This window comes from Passer domesticus, chromosome 1 (genome assembly GCF_036417665.1).
Source record: "Passer domesticus isolate bPasDom1 chromosome 1, bPasDom1.hap1, whole genome shotgun sequence".
In the NCBI taxonomy this organism is placed as follows: domain Eukaryota; kingdom Metazoa; phylum Chordata; class Aves; order Passeriformes; family Passeridae; genus Passer; species Passer domesticus.
The window spans coordinates 67220772-67235942 of record NC_087474.1 but is presented as its reverse complement, the minus strand read 5'-3'; the positions used below and the strand labels follow the sequence as shown (position 1 = coordinate 67235942).

Genomic DNA, 15171 nt, shown 5'->3' with positions numbered 1-15171 from the left:
AAGTGAATGTACAATGTATGTAATATTTACAATAAAGATTTGCATCGGTATTAATCAGAAACTGTTTTGGTATATACTTGAAATGATACAAAATTAATATTTTGAATGCTAAAATATTTTGGTCCCCCTGGATTTCCAAGAGCAGATCTGGTGATATTACAATCTTAATTTAAAAAATACTTATGTGTACCTGTGTCCATATATATAAGATATGATCTTACACAGGTAACATTTAAAGTTACATAATATATACAGACACAGCCTTTGTAAAAGGTGTTCAGTTCATATAATGGAAAAGAAGAACAAAGCTTGAAGTCGTGGTGTCAGAAAAGCACTGAGGATACATATAGCTCTGTTCAGAATTTTCCTGTTCTGCAGCCCAATAGGAATGATAATAAGGTTGTTCTAAAATACTGTTCCATAGGTCATACACAGTGTCAAGCATCCCTCTGTCCTTTGTTTTTGCAAGCTTCTATTGCAAAGCTAAATTTTGAATAAAGTAAGAAGAGTTGCTAGCAATTCAAAAGAGTGAAGATTTGCAGGTGGTTGATACAATATAACACACAGTTATATTGTTGACAGAATCATCTGTGCGCCATGATGCTGTTCAGCTGCTGTACATCCTCTTTAAAATGCAACAGAACTGCTCTGTATATTTTAGGAAATTAAATGTTTTACCGATAAGGTTTTGTGGGTGTTAAAAGAGTCACTAAAAATTATTTGATTAATTATACTGTAAACACTCCTGTTCCCACCAAAATTAGTATAGAGATCTGAGGCATGCCAGGAGCCTGACACTTCTGAAGTAGTAGCTGTACCAGTTGTATTTATGGGAAGGAGCCCAGGACACCTATGAAAACTTGAAACGTAACAAAGTTACAAAACAAAAAAGTTAAATTGCTGACTAGGAAGCCTTTGAAATTAGATGGAGACCCTGACCTATTTTCATGATGACCTGTTTTTTTTTTTAAAGTATCTGTACAGATACATAGAACTTTCTAGAAAGGTTGCCAAGCAGACAGGCTTGGAAGTTATGTTAAAAAAGTTACAAACTTTTTTTTTTTAACAGTTAATTGAAAAACTCTGTGGACCACAACTGTCCATGTGCACAAAGGCATAGTTTATTTAAAATACCTACATGAAGTAATTTTTAATCTGGCTTTGATTGACAGAGGCCTGAAGCACATAAGCCTGACTTGTCAGATAATGCCAAACATAAGCGTGACAGCTGTATGTATGTTTAAGCCGAACTGGTTTCTAAGAACTTCTCTTATTTTTCCCTTTTCTCCTGGATACTGTCTTACTAGAATAAACTCATCCACTGTTGACAAAATAATTTCATTATTTGCAGTTTGACCTCTGAGAGTCTGTAATTCTGACATCATTTAAACTAATCTCCAAGCAAGCAGCAAGAATATGGAAATAAACAAAAATCTACTCTTAAGGCTTTTCTTGGGTAAGACTTGTGTCACTTATGTAGCCTCTTCTTCCTGGGCCCCCTTCCTCTTCCTACTTTAGCTGCCACACATCACAGACCATGGCACAGAACCTTGACTGTGCTGCTGCCAGCAACCACCCTGCCACTGCCACCATCGCGGTAGCAAACTCTCAGTGGGCTCTACGCCAAGGGATGAACAGGAAGCCAAGTTAAAGGTTGCCATGTATGTTGCATAATCCGATGGGCACTGATGTGTTCTGAAGAGTGGCAGGTTTGCCAGCGTATTAATTACCACACTCATTTACATACTAAAACACTACTGTTTTGGACATTAACAAAACCAAAGGTCAACCAGACTCTTACGAAAATTGCAATAAAAAAAAATATCCTGGTGTCCTAGGTTGATAAGGAAGTGAGTTTTTTGGGAAGTTGTGGTCAAATCAATCAGTGGTCAGATTTGAATATTGGCACCTGGTGTGGCCACTGAAGACATGGACTGCCTCTGAGAACACAGTGGGTTAAAAGCAGGGACCTCCCAGAGGAACTCTCAGTTCAGGTCCATGAAAGAGGTCAGACCTCCCCTGCCCAGCGCGGGCTGGGCGGTGGAGGGGAAGCCATGCGGCCTGGGTGAGGAGCCTTGGACAGAGAAGGGGGATGAAGGGCCCTGCAGGATGGAAGGGTGGATGAACACTGAGAGGCATCAGACAGTACCCCCGGGAGAGAGAGAGAGAGAGAGACAAGACAGCCTGTGCCACCTTGAAATTTGATATCTTGTGCTGGCAGCATGGCCATAGGAAAACTGGTGGGGTGTGCATCGAGAAGGTGTCTGGCTGCTGTGGGAGTTCTCGGCAGGCAGAGCCTGAGATTTTAACCCTTTTCTTAAACACTGAAAACTTTATGAAACACTACTCTCCTTGATTTGAACAAGAGAGACAGACATGAAATAGAAGGAAATAGACAACTGTGGTGAAAGTCAGAGCAAGTAAAAGAAGTCAGAAAAAGATGCAGGAGTGAAGAGAACAGAAAAAGATGAGGGTGTGGTGGTGCCCTCTGTCCTTCAGGGAAGAAGTCTCGAGATCTTGGCCCCAGGGGGAGTGAAAATGGGTGGGACTGTTGTCCCAAAAATAAGAGACTGGTTTTTTTTTGGTACTTGCAAAGCATCCTTAAAGGGAACCCTATAAGCAGTTTTGATCCATGAACGGCAGTGGGAGCACTGCATCATAGAAGGAAGACGTCCCAAGGGCAGATTTTCTCTGGGTGGTGCCATGTGTGACATGGGAACAAGATGTTACAAGAAGTTACAACTGTGTTTCCTAGGGAACCAATGGTATAAGAGGGACTCCTCTCTCCCTTGGTAAACTAAGAATTGATTATCTGAAGGATGGTAACTTGATTGAGAATCCAAGGATTTGTCTCACTGTACTGTGGTAAAAATTGAGTGAGGAGGAGGAAGAATATTTTAGAAGGTTTTCATTCTGAGTTATGTGTGTGCTCCTTTTTACATATTATAGCTTAATAAAGTTTTTTCCTTCATTCCTAAGCTAGAGCCTGCTTCGCTCTATTTCTAGTCACATCTCACAGCAGATACTAGAGAGAATATATTTTCATGGGGGCATTGGCATTGTGCCAGCATCACACCATGACACCTGGCAACAGCAGGTTTTTGTTGTACATTTGGGCAGGAAGCAATTTAACTTCTAAACAAGTTTGTGACAACATTATGATACTCTTAAAAACTCAGGGAAATCTTGACTAAAGCCATGCATATTCTTCTGTGTTCTTATGACAACACACGTCACCATAAGCTTTGTTCTTCTAACAATGAAGAGGATTGCTGGAATCCCCCTGATATTTGTATCCAAAGACCTGCTTTCACCACTTTCTCTAGTTCACCACTTTGTGTATGAGGCACACACAACATACAAGTACATAGAACTTATAAGCAGCTTTGAACTGTCTAGTACAAAAGCCCAAATAACTTTTCTCTAATGACAGGTGCATTTAATCCTTGTGTAAATGCAAATATTGTTCTTTGAGCCTTAAGACTCTGCAGAACTGCACAGAAAATACGCTTTTCATACTTATTTAATGAAGCAAAATCTCCCTTAACATTTTACTTTTCTTGCTACTTTTCTGAAGTAGATAGGTACTTCAAGCATTTTAGAAGTACCACTTGATGAAAAAATCTTCTACATAATTATGACTCGTAACTTGACAATTACAAAATATGACAGTAAATTTAGTAGCTTACACTATTTAAAACTCCTACAGTGGTTTCAAGAGTCAGATTTTAGTAAAATTGAAGACATTTTATCTGTTATGTACTCACTGTTGCAATGAGTGAGATTTAGCACTTAGCTAGGCAAAGGAACAACTTTTAACTTTTATTTTTGAAACCAAAAGTACCATAGGCTTTGCACATCCCTACTATTTTGCATTAAAAGACTCAAAAGTGGCACTTACTGGTGTAATACAATCTATTTTGAAGGCAATGTAGTGTTCCGAAAAAGTGGAAAAAACCCAGTAAAATCATGTATAAAGTACAGTTGCATAAGTTATGTTCCCACAACTGAATGAGGTCAATTTGTAAGTCAAGGTAAGAGTCCAAAAGATGCACCACCTTAATAGCTAGCAAGGTATACTCCAACAGTACATTCACAATCTGAATCCAGGAATTGAGACAGTGGTTCAGAATAGTCAATGTACCAGGCAGGAATAAAGTTGCTTTAAGAGCCATCAATGCACTGCAGAACAATATAATGAACCAGTTTCAGTTTAGAAGTGACCTCCTACTTTTAGTACAGCTAGCAAAGAACAACTATCAACTTCCAAAATAAAAAAATGATAGATTAATGAAACTAGAGTACATGATGTTTTATAAGTAACCTGGGAAAGAGGTTCATAGTGCACAGAAAGACCCAACACAACTGTTTAGCACATCCACAAACATCCTAAAAAGTGACGTTCCTATGAAGTACTAAAAGGCAGCAATATCCTTCTGTTCCCCCAAGTGAGGTAGAACAATTAACCTTCTTAACATGCCACTCTGGTGCAGATAGGGATTTTTACAGTGTTCTTCGGTAGCAAATCCAGGATTACATCTTGATCCCCTCCTGTTGACTAAGTTGTGATAATGTTTTCTTAATGCGCAAAGCTGTCAGCCGAGCGGCTCCATTGGCATACCAGCATTCCCGCATAATTTTTGCCATCACTCGTAATGCCTGCAAAGGAAACACAAGTCATTATATGTACTGCTGTTCCAGTGTAGCCCATGTAACTGCTGCTCTGCCTTAAGACTCTTCAGGCATTTCTGATTGAAGTCCATTACCAGTACTACATAGTGCATAGAAGAGTGTACTGTTAAAAAAAAAAACAAACCAAAACAAAAAACCCCTTACTTTATTTACAGAAAAGTAAAACTCTCTAAACACTGTAGAGCAAACCTGATACTTTTCAGTAGAGTTTTGGCCCATGAAAATAATATTTTAATAAAAAATTATGAACTTGTCTGTAACAGGTTTCTGAATTTTCACATCAGACAAAAATACACTCTTTTTAATTGTACTTGCAGTTAAAGAGTTACTTCAATGCACAGCAATTAAGTTCATGAGCTGTCTTCCTCAAATGGAAACTCTGTAAGGATTCAAAATGTTTTTGAAGTCTTTTTATCCATCAAACAGCCACTCTTTGAAATCTGAGTCCTTCTACATGTTATTTGCAACAAAGCAAGTAACAAAAATGGCAGATTAAATGAAGTAACAGTTCCAAAGTGAGTGTGAAAGCTGTATTACCTTAGTCATTTTAATCCTGATAATTACCTATCTCACAGTTTGTTGGTGCATTCACCACCTTCCTCTCCCCTTCCTGTGCACTCTTGCCCAACTCTTAGCATGCACTCATTCCACACATGCCACAACCCAGGTTCCCTCCTCTATCAAAAGCACCTCATCCTCATCAGTACCTCACTGCTCCTGCAGCCCACTGAAGCTGCTGCCCCAAGCTGTGAGTCACTGGCTGTGACAGAGCAATGCTATGGAATATTCCCTCTGACCAGTTTGGGTCAGCTGTCCTGGCTCTGCTCCCTGTCATGCCCTTGTCCACCCCCAAGCTACTTGAGAAACAGAGAATGCCTTGAAGATGTGCAAGCACTGCGAAGCAACAGCTAAGCCAGCAGTGTGCTATCAGACTGTTTTGGTCACAAATCCAAAGCACAGCATCACGCAGCCTACTATGAAGGACACTGACTCAATCCCAGCCAGACAATTTATTTGCAATGCTGCTTCCTGCATAATGGAATTCAGACTAGCTGTAATTTATATTAGCATCATCTGTGCTTCATAGGAAGGGATCCTAGAATCCTCCATGCAGAGTTAGCTATGAACTTCTATGAAATTACATTTAAATACTTATGTATAACCAAGAAACAATGTTTTCAATAAAACCATAATGATTAGAATGAAATTAATGAAGTTCTCCTAAAAGCAGCTCTTCTCCCTTCAACAATAAGAATAATTTTTAAGCCACTGAAAGCACTAAAAGCTCTAATGTCCATTAAAGCAGCTTTAGCAAAGTTAGTTAATACCTCACAGCTCTGCCATCTGTTTGGAATATTGGGCCTTAACTTCTGTTCACACACAACTTTCCTCATTTCTTCAACAGAAGGGTCTGAAGGAACAAGGTCATAGTATGGCAACTGGTAATCTTCATGGATTCCTGTAACAGGTTAAAAATAGCTTTTTTTTAGCTAACACTGGATTACATATCCTTCACTTTTTACTGTGTTCCTTATCAGTACCCTACCAGGTTTTGGTTTTCATTTTTAAAAGTTACATCACAACAACTGACAAGTAAATGAAAATCCTTAACCACACCTTAGGAGTGTTTGCATTACCCTTCAGGCATCTAAAATTTATAAAATTGAAAGAGATATAAGCTACATCAAATCTTTCACGTGCTATACTAAAAACATGCTTCTTCAAAGTACATGATTTATAACAGCATGCTTAATTTTAAATAAGATATAGATTTATCTGAACACAATATAGCTAGGTCTTGTGGTATTTGCCTCTTGCTCACAAAGCTATTAAATTTTACCCTTTTCTCCCCTCTATGTAAGTATTCGGAAAAAAAAAATTCCTATTTTCTTCAACAAGTTTGGTCTGTCAATCTAGAAAGAGGTTGAATAAACCAGTTATCATTTACAGGATTAACAATCAAAGTCTGAGATCAACTGGCTATTACTTTGCACTGTTTTTTGAGCAAACTGTTTTCAGAACCTGAATAAGTCTAAGTTCCTTATAATTCCTTAATACGTCCCATTTCATAAAGATTGCCACGTACCACCAATTGAACACCGCCGAGCTATTTCCCAAAACACTAATCCCATTGCATAGATGTCTGCTCGTTTGAATGACTCAAAATGTTTCATATTTATTGAATCATCTAGGACTTCAGGAGCCATGTACCTGTGTGGGGAAAAAAAAAAATTCATAAACACTTAAGAGTAGAAAAGTTCAGCACTACTGATCAGCTCAAATACAAAATAATGTATTTTTGTGGAGAACGAGATAAAAGAAAAATCTGCTTCATTAAGATTATCCAATCAGAGACAATTCAATATAAAGGGATAAGTAAACAGAGAAACAAGCAGAGAAATAGGGGGAATAAATAAAATGTGAAACAATAAACAACTAGAGCTATAAGCCTGATAGAGAAGGCACAACTGAGATAGTGACAAAGACTGGAAGTCTCCAGTTCTTCACTGAGTTCTTCACAGGCTTAAGAAACTCCAGGCATAACTTTATAGAGGTGCAGTCTGGACCTGACTCCTAATACATGGGAAAGAAGAACACCACAAGGATTGAGGATACTGAAGGAAGGCCTGTGCAATGCTTATCAAGGAATGTTCAGGACAAGGGAACAGAAGTGCAGCAAGAGAGAGAAAAGGGTAGCAAAAGGGCCTGCTGCATAAAAGGTTGCCAATCTCACCATGCTCACCTGTATATCCTATTTTATGAAATCCTAACTATTCTGTGCAATCTCACTCTCAAGCCCATGTGCATGTGCTCTCTAAGAACTGTGTGTCAGCAGCAGGCATGGGTCTGTTCAGGTCTGGCAACTGCAGCAGCACAAGGGATGAAGCTGAAACTAGAGATAAGGAAGGGCTCAATATCAGTAGCTGGAAGGGGAACTACAGGTACTAGGAGCACATCTGCAGGTGGTGAGAGCACATATCTGGAGCTACACAGTGGTCATTCTGTGAATGAATTCTGGGCCAGGAACTGTAGTCTGACAGAAGGTGAAAAAAACCCTGGTGCCAGCAACTGGCACAAATGAGTGGGTCTGCTTCAGCTAGTGAAATAAGACCATGGATCAGAGGCTTCATGGTCACAGCTTACACATACCAGCTACAGCAGAGAAAGGGGATGAGAAAAACACAGTAAGGGTCTTAGCACTAGCAACTGGAGCAGGAGTCATAGGCTGTAAGGTCTGTGTGTCTGGGTGCCAGCTGCTGGGCAAGAAGATTTGCATTTCTCCAACCCTGCACAGCTGGTGTGCAGGACTGTAATTAACCAGCAACCTTCAAGCCGGTCTAGCCAGCACCCAGGCAGGGATATTTGCCAGGACAAGAGCCCATGCTGATATTTGAGGGAATCCATGCAGACAGGCATGCATACAAATACATCAGCTGTTTGCTGCTGTGCATTGACCCAGCTGGTGGATGTGAGATCCATGGTGCTCAGGAAAGGGCATTAGACACAGCAAACCTTGGATGGATGGTAGAGGGGCTCATAAACATGCACAGAGCTGTGAGGCTGCAGAAGAGTATGTACTTTCACTAACGAAGTTCAATCCTGATCAGCTGAAGAGAAGGAAGGAGACTTGGCTGTCTATAATTATGTTTTATACAAGTTCTGACAGTGTTTTATGTGGGTGTTGAAGGCAGCACATGGTGCACAGCAATCTGTATAATCAGCCCTATCAGTACTGTATGTGTCTGTGTATGACTGGTTGGATTCCAAGGAAGAAAGCAGCAGCCACATCCATGGGTCTCAGATAAACAGAGCCCCAGTCCTTTGGAACACACCAGCTAGGCTCCAAAGGTCAGGCAAGAGGAAGCCCCAGTTCCCATAATCTGAAAAATTATAGCAGCCACTTAAAATATCTCCTATCAAGCCTAAAGCAGGAAGAGACAAGAACTGCTAGTTAAGAAACCAGCACTGTTAAAAATTTCTTGACAAAGGCCCACTGCCATTGCAGTACCTGATTCTGAATTATACAGTCTGCAAATCCCACCCTACACCATGCTTTTTTAAAAATTAGTAAATTATGAGGGTTACAAATTAACAACTGTGCTCAGCAATTTAGTTTACCCACATTTCCTGCAAGGAAAAACATCTGTAACAAAGTTTCCCTTAAGAAACAAGGACTGAAAACTGGTCATGGCCTCCAAGTGGTTGTTACATTATTTAGTGAGTAGGTCTGACATGGGAACATCAAGCAAAAGGTCAGTGTGGACCTTACTGCAAGAGCTACTGACAGCAGCATCCCCACTTGCTGCTGGAAAGAATGAATGTTATTTGCTGCATCAAGCCAACATCAATGGTCTCTCATTGTGATCAGGTTCTGGCAACTAAATTCAGAATGTGATGTTTAGCAGAGTTCAGTGTGTTTCTCCACATCATCACCCCAGCAGTCTCAAGCTGACATATCAATGAAGCAGACCAACAGTGGCACCTGGGCTTTGAAGAGCAGTGTCAACTGGTAAAAAAGCAACAAGTGCAGACTACTGGAGTGTAATACAGTACCAGGCAATAGCTCTACCTCTGGAACAGCCATAGAAGCCTAGACATGGTTTAATTTAATCAACAGCACTGTAGGATCTTCTTTTCCAGTACCAGGGATGGTAGGCAGAATGCAAGACACACTCCTTAAAAGAAATTTCAGGACTCCCTCAGTACTACAGAAATTCTTACAGAAATTAAATAGATACAAGGAAGCAAGATACATAAAAAAACGCAACAAATGGTTGCATTTGTTCTGAACGACCCAGAACTTCAACAAAGTCTGCTGAGATGAGAGTTCCTCTAAGGCATACAAATTCCTCACAAGTAATGAACAGCACAAGCAGAGGGAAATGTCTAAAGTTGAATGTAAGGTTTAACTTTGAATAGAAGTGGAGTATTAAGTATTTGATATCTTTGATATAGACAAGGCTCAAATTGTTCTGGTCCACTCATATCAAAGATGTTTTAATCAAGAATGGAAGATTATGGTGAATACTTTAGTACTGTCTACGGATTCTCAATTACGGGATACTCTTATGGTACTTCATGAGCTTGACACTGTAAGTGATTATCTTGGAGCCCAGAAAAAAGAATATTTGCTCTGTCTTAAGATGCCACGAGGATGAAAAGAGTGATGGACCTGAAAAAACAACTAGAAAGCCCAACCATGGTGCAAGACGTCAGCCAGAAACGTTAAACAAGCAGTAAAGGAGATTGAATGGTTCACAGAAGTCAAGACAAAGAGCAAGGCTTTTAAGAGGGAAGACCACAGGGGGCCTTAATGTGGCAAAAAAATCCCTCCCCACATGGCTTCCATTGGCAAATTGACCTCTTACCATGGTCCTCTATCAATGCATTTAGATTGGCTTCCATGACACAGAATGGTGAATGACTGCTGAAAGATTATTGCTGGAAGAAGAAAGGTGAAAGGCAAGGAGGTGGTGTAGTGAGGTCAGCAGCTCAGCCATTTCATGGCTGTTACACAAAAGGGAGAGAAGTAGGCATTTCCTTGTCAGCTTATGTGTTGGAAATGCATTGCCTGGCAGAAGCAGTATCTTAGAATTGTTCTCTGCAGAACCTATTTCACAGAGTAACTCTGACCTTCTGAGCAAGGCCTGCAGCTCAATATCATCCAAAAATAAAAGGATAAGTCTACAAAGAAGGGTATGAAGTATGTTCAGCATGGTCTTGCCAAACTTTGGGTGTCTGCTGACCTCTTTCTTCCATCTCTTCCAGTCCAAAAGCTCAGTACTAGTTGTCCAAATTTCTTGTACAACATATAGGGAGCTTTGTGTCATCAACTAGACCCATACACAAAATGACGTGTGGCATCTCCTTTCATAAAGCCTATACTCTACAAGGTAGAATTTTGCCCATATTTTGTTTAAGTAAACTTCTGAGAAGCATTGTGGTAAGAATTTGTTGCCAAACTTCTTTTAAAACACAACCTATTTGAACTATCAAAAGTAACAGCTGGGCCACACTTCTAAACAAATAAGAGGAGAATGAGGGTATTTTACTTGCCTCAGGGAGTGAGAGATTCTATTTCCTTCTCAGTTTAAAGCTCACATTCCCTGCTTTATGTAGCAGGCTGAGCTGTGAAAGCACACAGTTCACCCCTCTGGTAAAGCTAAGCCTCAGAACAGAAAAGAAATAAAGTCAGAAAATTCAGTCAGAAAGAGGGATCATCAGTTTGACTCAACACCCTGATCACTCACACAAGAGTAAGTCTGCTTGCTCTCTAGACATACATTTTTTACAACAATCATTAGAAAAACATACAGACTTCATCAAATCTCCCTGAACTTGTACACAAAGCTCCCATGTACAGAAGAGGTACCAGCAGCAGCAATCAGTGGGGTTAAAAATGTCACTCAACAGGTAAGACTTGACCTGTAGTATGAAAAATTAATCAGAGGTGCAGAGTTACTTACCTAAGAATGCACAAGAGGAAGAAGAAGGGTCTAAGCCTTTTACAAGAATGAGCAATTTTCAGAGAGGTAGAAATGACTACTGTCTTTAAAAGGGGAAACCGATTTAGCTCTCCTTTTGCCCACTACAGCAAGCAAGAGTTGCTACAGCTTTAGCCTTGTGAAGAAGCATAAGGCAGATGAACAAGCAATTTAATAATGCTTACGCAAGTAAAGATCCGGTAAGTGGGATCTGCAAACACAGCTGAAAGGATGCTTTCTCCAGTGACTAGACTAAAGAAAGTAACCGATTTGTACATCATTTGCCTTTGCATGTAGGTGTAGTAGAAAATTCAAAATCACACGTGGCGTGCGCCCTCCATGCAGCTAAATTTGCAACGATGAATTCTGAAATAATCCTGTTACTAGACACTTGGAGAAGGAAAAATACTCAGTTTCTTATAAATTAGAAGTAGTTCAGAAAATAAATCTTATCTGACCATTTGTGCCGCATTTTAAAAATTGGCAAAGGACTAGTACAGCAGAGCTTTAGAACAAAGTAACTTCAACAGTGTATGTGTCAGTAAAACAAATTTTCAGTACATTTTCTAAAAGCTTTAGTTAACTGAGCCTTAAAATAATGTTTAAGGTTTTTCTCCCTTCCAAAAAGACACTGCTCAAGGAGCATCCTAGTTCACAGTAAAATCCCAATCAACCCCCCACCCCGCAGTATTACTTACTAAAGGGATATAGAAAAAAAAAGTGGTTTTGATATAAAAATTGGAGATTGGACAACATCAACATAATTTTCCCCAACACTGCTAAGCCATATGGGCTTAGCTGTCACACATTTCTCTATGAGCAGTGTCCAAACTCCAGTTTGACATAGCACTGAACCTATAGGCATCAGAAGAATGAAAAGTTGCCCACTTCCAAAATGCACTTCACTGTTAGTGCTATCTCTGTATGCTGTATAGCTGCATGGATTACTAAGGATAATTTGTTTATAGCTTCCAGTTACTATTGCCTGAAGGTTCACCAATGATAAATTACTGACAGTAAGTTTTATTGCACTTGTGCTGACTCAGTTAAACGGCTCTGAATTCTTCTGAGGCAAGAAAAACCTTTATTTCCTAATTCAGAAAAAGCTTTTAAGAGACTATATTGACTCATCCACTTAAGATTCTATTTATGCATTAGATGACAAAGATGACTGTTTTAACTTCTTGCATTTCTTTTAAAAATGTGATTCCAAGACAGTCCTGTGTCCAAGACTCTGCACCTTATATGTTCTTCCACACAGGCTTCACAGTGACAATCACAGGTTTTTACTGTCACTATCAATACCCTGTTTTACACTTCTGACTGGGCTGCAAGTACCATTTCCATGAAATACATGGCAAGAAAAAGAAAGAGAGCACTCAAGTCTCTAAAATCATCAGTCATGAAGTCTCTTAATTGTTTTAATTAATATTTTTCCCCTACAATACTTAGCAAGTTTCCAGCATTTTACACCAGCCAACACTGAACGTGCTTTCGAAGTGTCTACCATCTAACCAAAATACCAGATGACAAGGAAGTGCCTAAGAACTCTATATGGCATTACATTTTCCTGCTACTTATATTTCTATCAACATAAATTTATATGGGACAAGAAAAACCAAAGCATTTTATTACAGAAGTTGCCTGACACATCACATAAATGATTTTACCTTTTTGTTCCCACTCTGTGGTTTGGGGCAATGTCAATTGTGTCTGTAGCTGAATCGTGCCTAACTGCCAATCCCAGGTCTGCAATGCAGCATGTTCCATTCTTTTTCACCAATATGTTTTTAGATTTTAAATCTCTGTGGGCAATCGCTGGTTTGCCTGTAAGGGAGAAAAAATAGAAGTTGTAAAAAAACCCCAAGCCAAGCTCCTTTTATTCGAAGTCTGGAGCAAACTTCTGTTTGAAGGAACACAATTCCTTCTGGTTCTGACACTTTATGTGCATCAGGGTACCCCCTGAAATAATTCATTGTAGATTGTCTGGCTGTTCAGGAAAGTGCCTTTCATATTTACTGTATCACACCACATTTGCTCATTTCCCTCTTCCTGCAAGTATTTATTGCACACACATCCTACTCAAACATTGTCTCAACTCAAAGTTAAGAAGGTGCTACATGTACCATCACTTGGCGTCTTTTAACAGGTATTTTGTAGGAAGGATTGTTACATCACAATACCAATTCCAAAGAAAAGAAGGCAAAAAGCCTTTCAAATTAAAAAGTTCTGTGAATTTGGAAAACATCACAAAGTAGAATAAGCTACTTATGTGTCATTAAAAAAAAACCAAAAAACCAACCAGTATTAACCACATGACAAGCAGAATAATTGTAAGATTACCTTGTGTGCCAACAATTTCCATGTGTAGATGAGCAAGACCACTGGCAGTGGACAAAGCTAATTTTATCATTCCTTCCACTGTTACTGTATACCTGTTCAGGTAATCAAAGAGTGATCCATGCTCGTGATAGTCTGACACTAACCACAGCTGAGTCCATGTACCATTGTCTGCAAAATAAAACTGGCATGAATACCACACATACAAAACAAATAAACAAATAAACAATAGGTTCCACTTCTATACAACGCTTATGAAGTACAAATTATGGTCGGCAAGTAACCTCTGTAAATTAGACTCCTACTATTAAGCTCTTCTATTCCTTTGACATTCTAACGCCTCTGCAAAGGCTGACAATACCATGGGAGAGTTTCTGAAAAGTTTAGTGACTATTGTAGCTAAATTAAAACACAAATCATAAAAAACTGATGTCTCTATAATTCTGAGGTCTACGTTCAGGGTGAACTGCTCAGGGTATTAGCCAGGCCTTGCCTTTCCCTAGGTTTCCTACTAGAGTGGGCCACAGGGAACAGTGCTGAATGCATGATACAGAAATAATCCCAGCACAATATTGTCCATGCTAATCATAAAAAAAAAGCAGCATTTCAAACTTTTTCCCCCAACTCCTTCAGTCTTCCCATAACCTATCAGCTTCAGAGACAATTCCCACAGTGGATTTTTTCTCCTAGAATAGAAGCTTACAAGCAGCAATCAGACACAAAATTAATCCCACCTCTGATGACCTCTAAATTGCTGGCCAAAATGGAGGTTTCCAGGGGGCACAAGGGTAAAGAAAGCAAAAAAAACCACTGAGGAAATCAGTTGGCTGTATGACTTTTGATTGAACTATGACAAACAAGACAGGCCACAATACATTTGTAGCTATCCCAAGGCAAATGACATATAAGAACTTAATTGTTCACATTACTAAAGCAGTGACACAAAATACCTTTAAGTTTAAGCCACAGAAAGAAGACTATCAAAGGAATTCAAATCAAGAGAGGAGCAAAAGTATTTTTTACCTAAGAAGCAGAAATACATCTAGGAAACAACAATCCTGCCACTGAATGGGTTTTCCAATTTTGCTGTGTTATAAAAGCACCTCTTCTGTGGCAGACTTGAAAAGTGTTTTCATAGCCAGCTAGTTTTACAGAACAATCTTTCATCTCTTTAGAAGAGCAGTTATCCCATAAAAGACATCTGTTGGACTCCTAGCCTGAATTATATAGCCCCTGTTCCCTCAGAACAAGAGAGAACACACAGCACAAGTCAAAAACATGTCTCATTATGTGATAGTCCCTAAAGATGGCTCAGGAATATGAAGAACATGAAAAAGGTAAAGAAGTTCGGAACTTCCTATTGCAAACATACTGAAAAATTTTTACTTTCCAAAGAACACACTTGTCCAAGAAAGCCAGAAGCACAACACGCCTGCTCCACAGATTGACAGAAACTACCTTTATAAAAACACTTGTGCTTATCTTTAACTTAACACTTTGGTGGGAGTGGGCAAACTTGTAAACATCCCTTTTATTTGGATGTTTTTAGGGAAGTCAGTGATGCCATTAAAAAAATTTAAAAATAAAAGAAAAATCAAAAAACCCATGAAAATGAAAAGGCCTCCAAATACTTCAGGGTAGGAAAAAGACTAAT

The 15171-nt window shown here is 39.3% G+C and overlaps 1 protein-coding gene across 2 annotated transcripts in view; it reads right to left on the bottom strand.

Annotated features, from left to right (window-relative positions):
- Positions 1 to 3505: 3505 nt before the first annotated feature.
- TGFBR1 (transforming growth factor beta receptor 1) overlaps positions 3506 to 15171 on the bottom strand; it is a 31206-nt gene continuing 19540 nt past the window's right edge. The window contains exons 5-9 of one of the 2 annotated variants that reach the window (XM_064421998.1): positions 13521 to 13688; positions 12848 to 13004; positions 6779 to 6903; positions 6021 to 6151; positions 3506 to 4659 (exon numbers count right to left, since the gene is read on the bottom strand). In XM_064421998.1, coding sequence (XP_064278068.1) covers positions 4534 to 4659; positions 6021 to 6151; positions 6779 to 6903; positions 12848 to 13004; positions 13521 to 13688 — 707 coding nt within the window. In that variant the 3' untranslated portion in view covers positions 3506 to 4533. Of the gene's footprint in view, positions 4660 to 6020; positions 6152 to 6778; positions 6904 to 10749; positions 10856 to 12847; positions 13005 to 13520; positions 13689 to 15171 lie in introns of those variants that run through there. The other variant, XM_064422007.1, reaches the window with a different exon arrangement.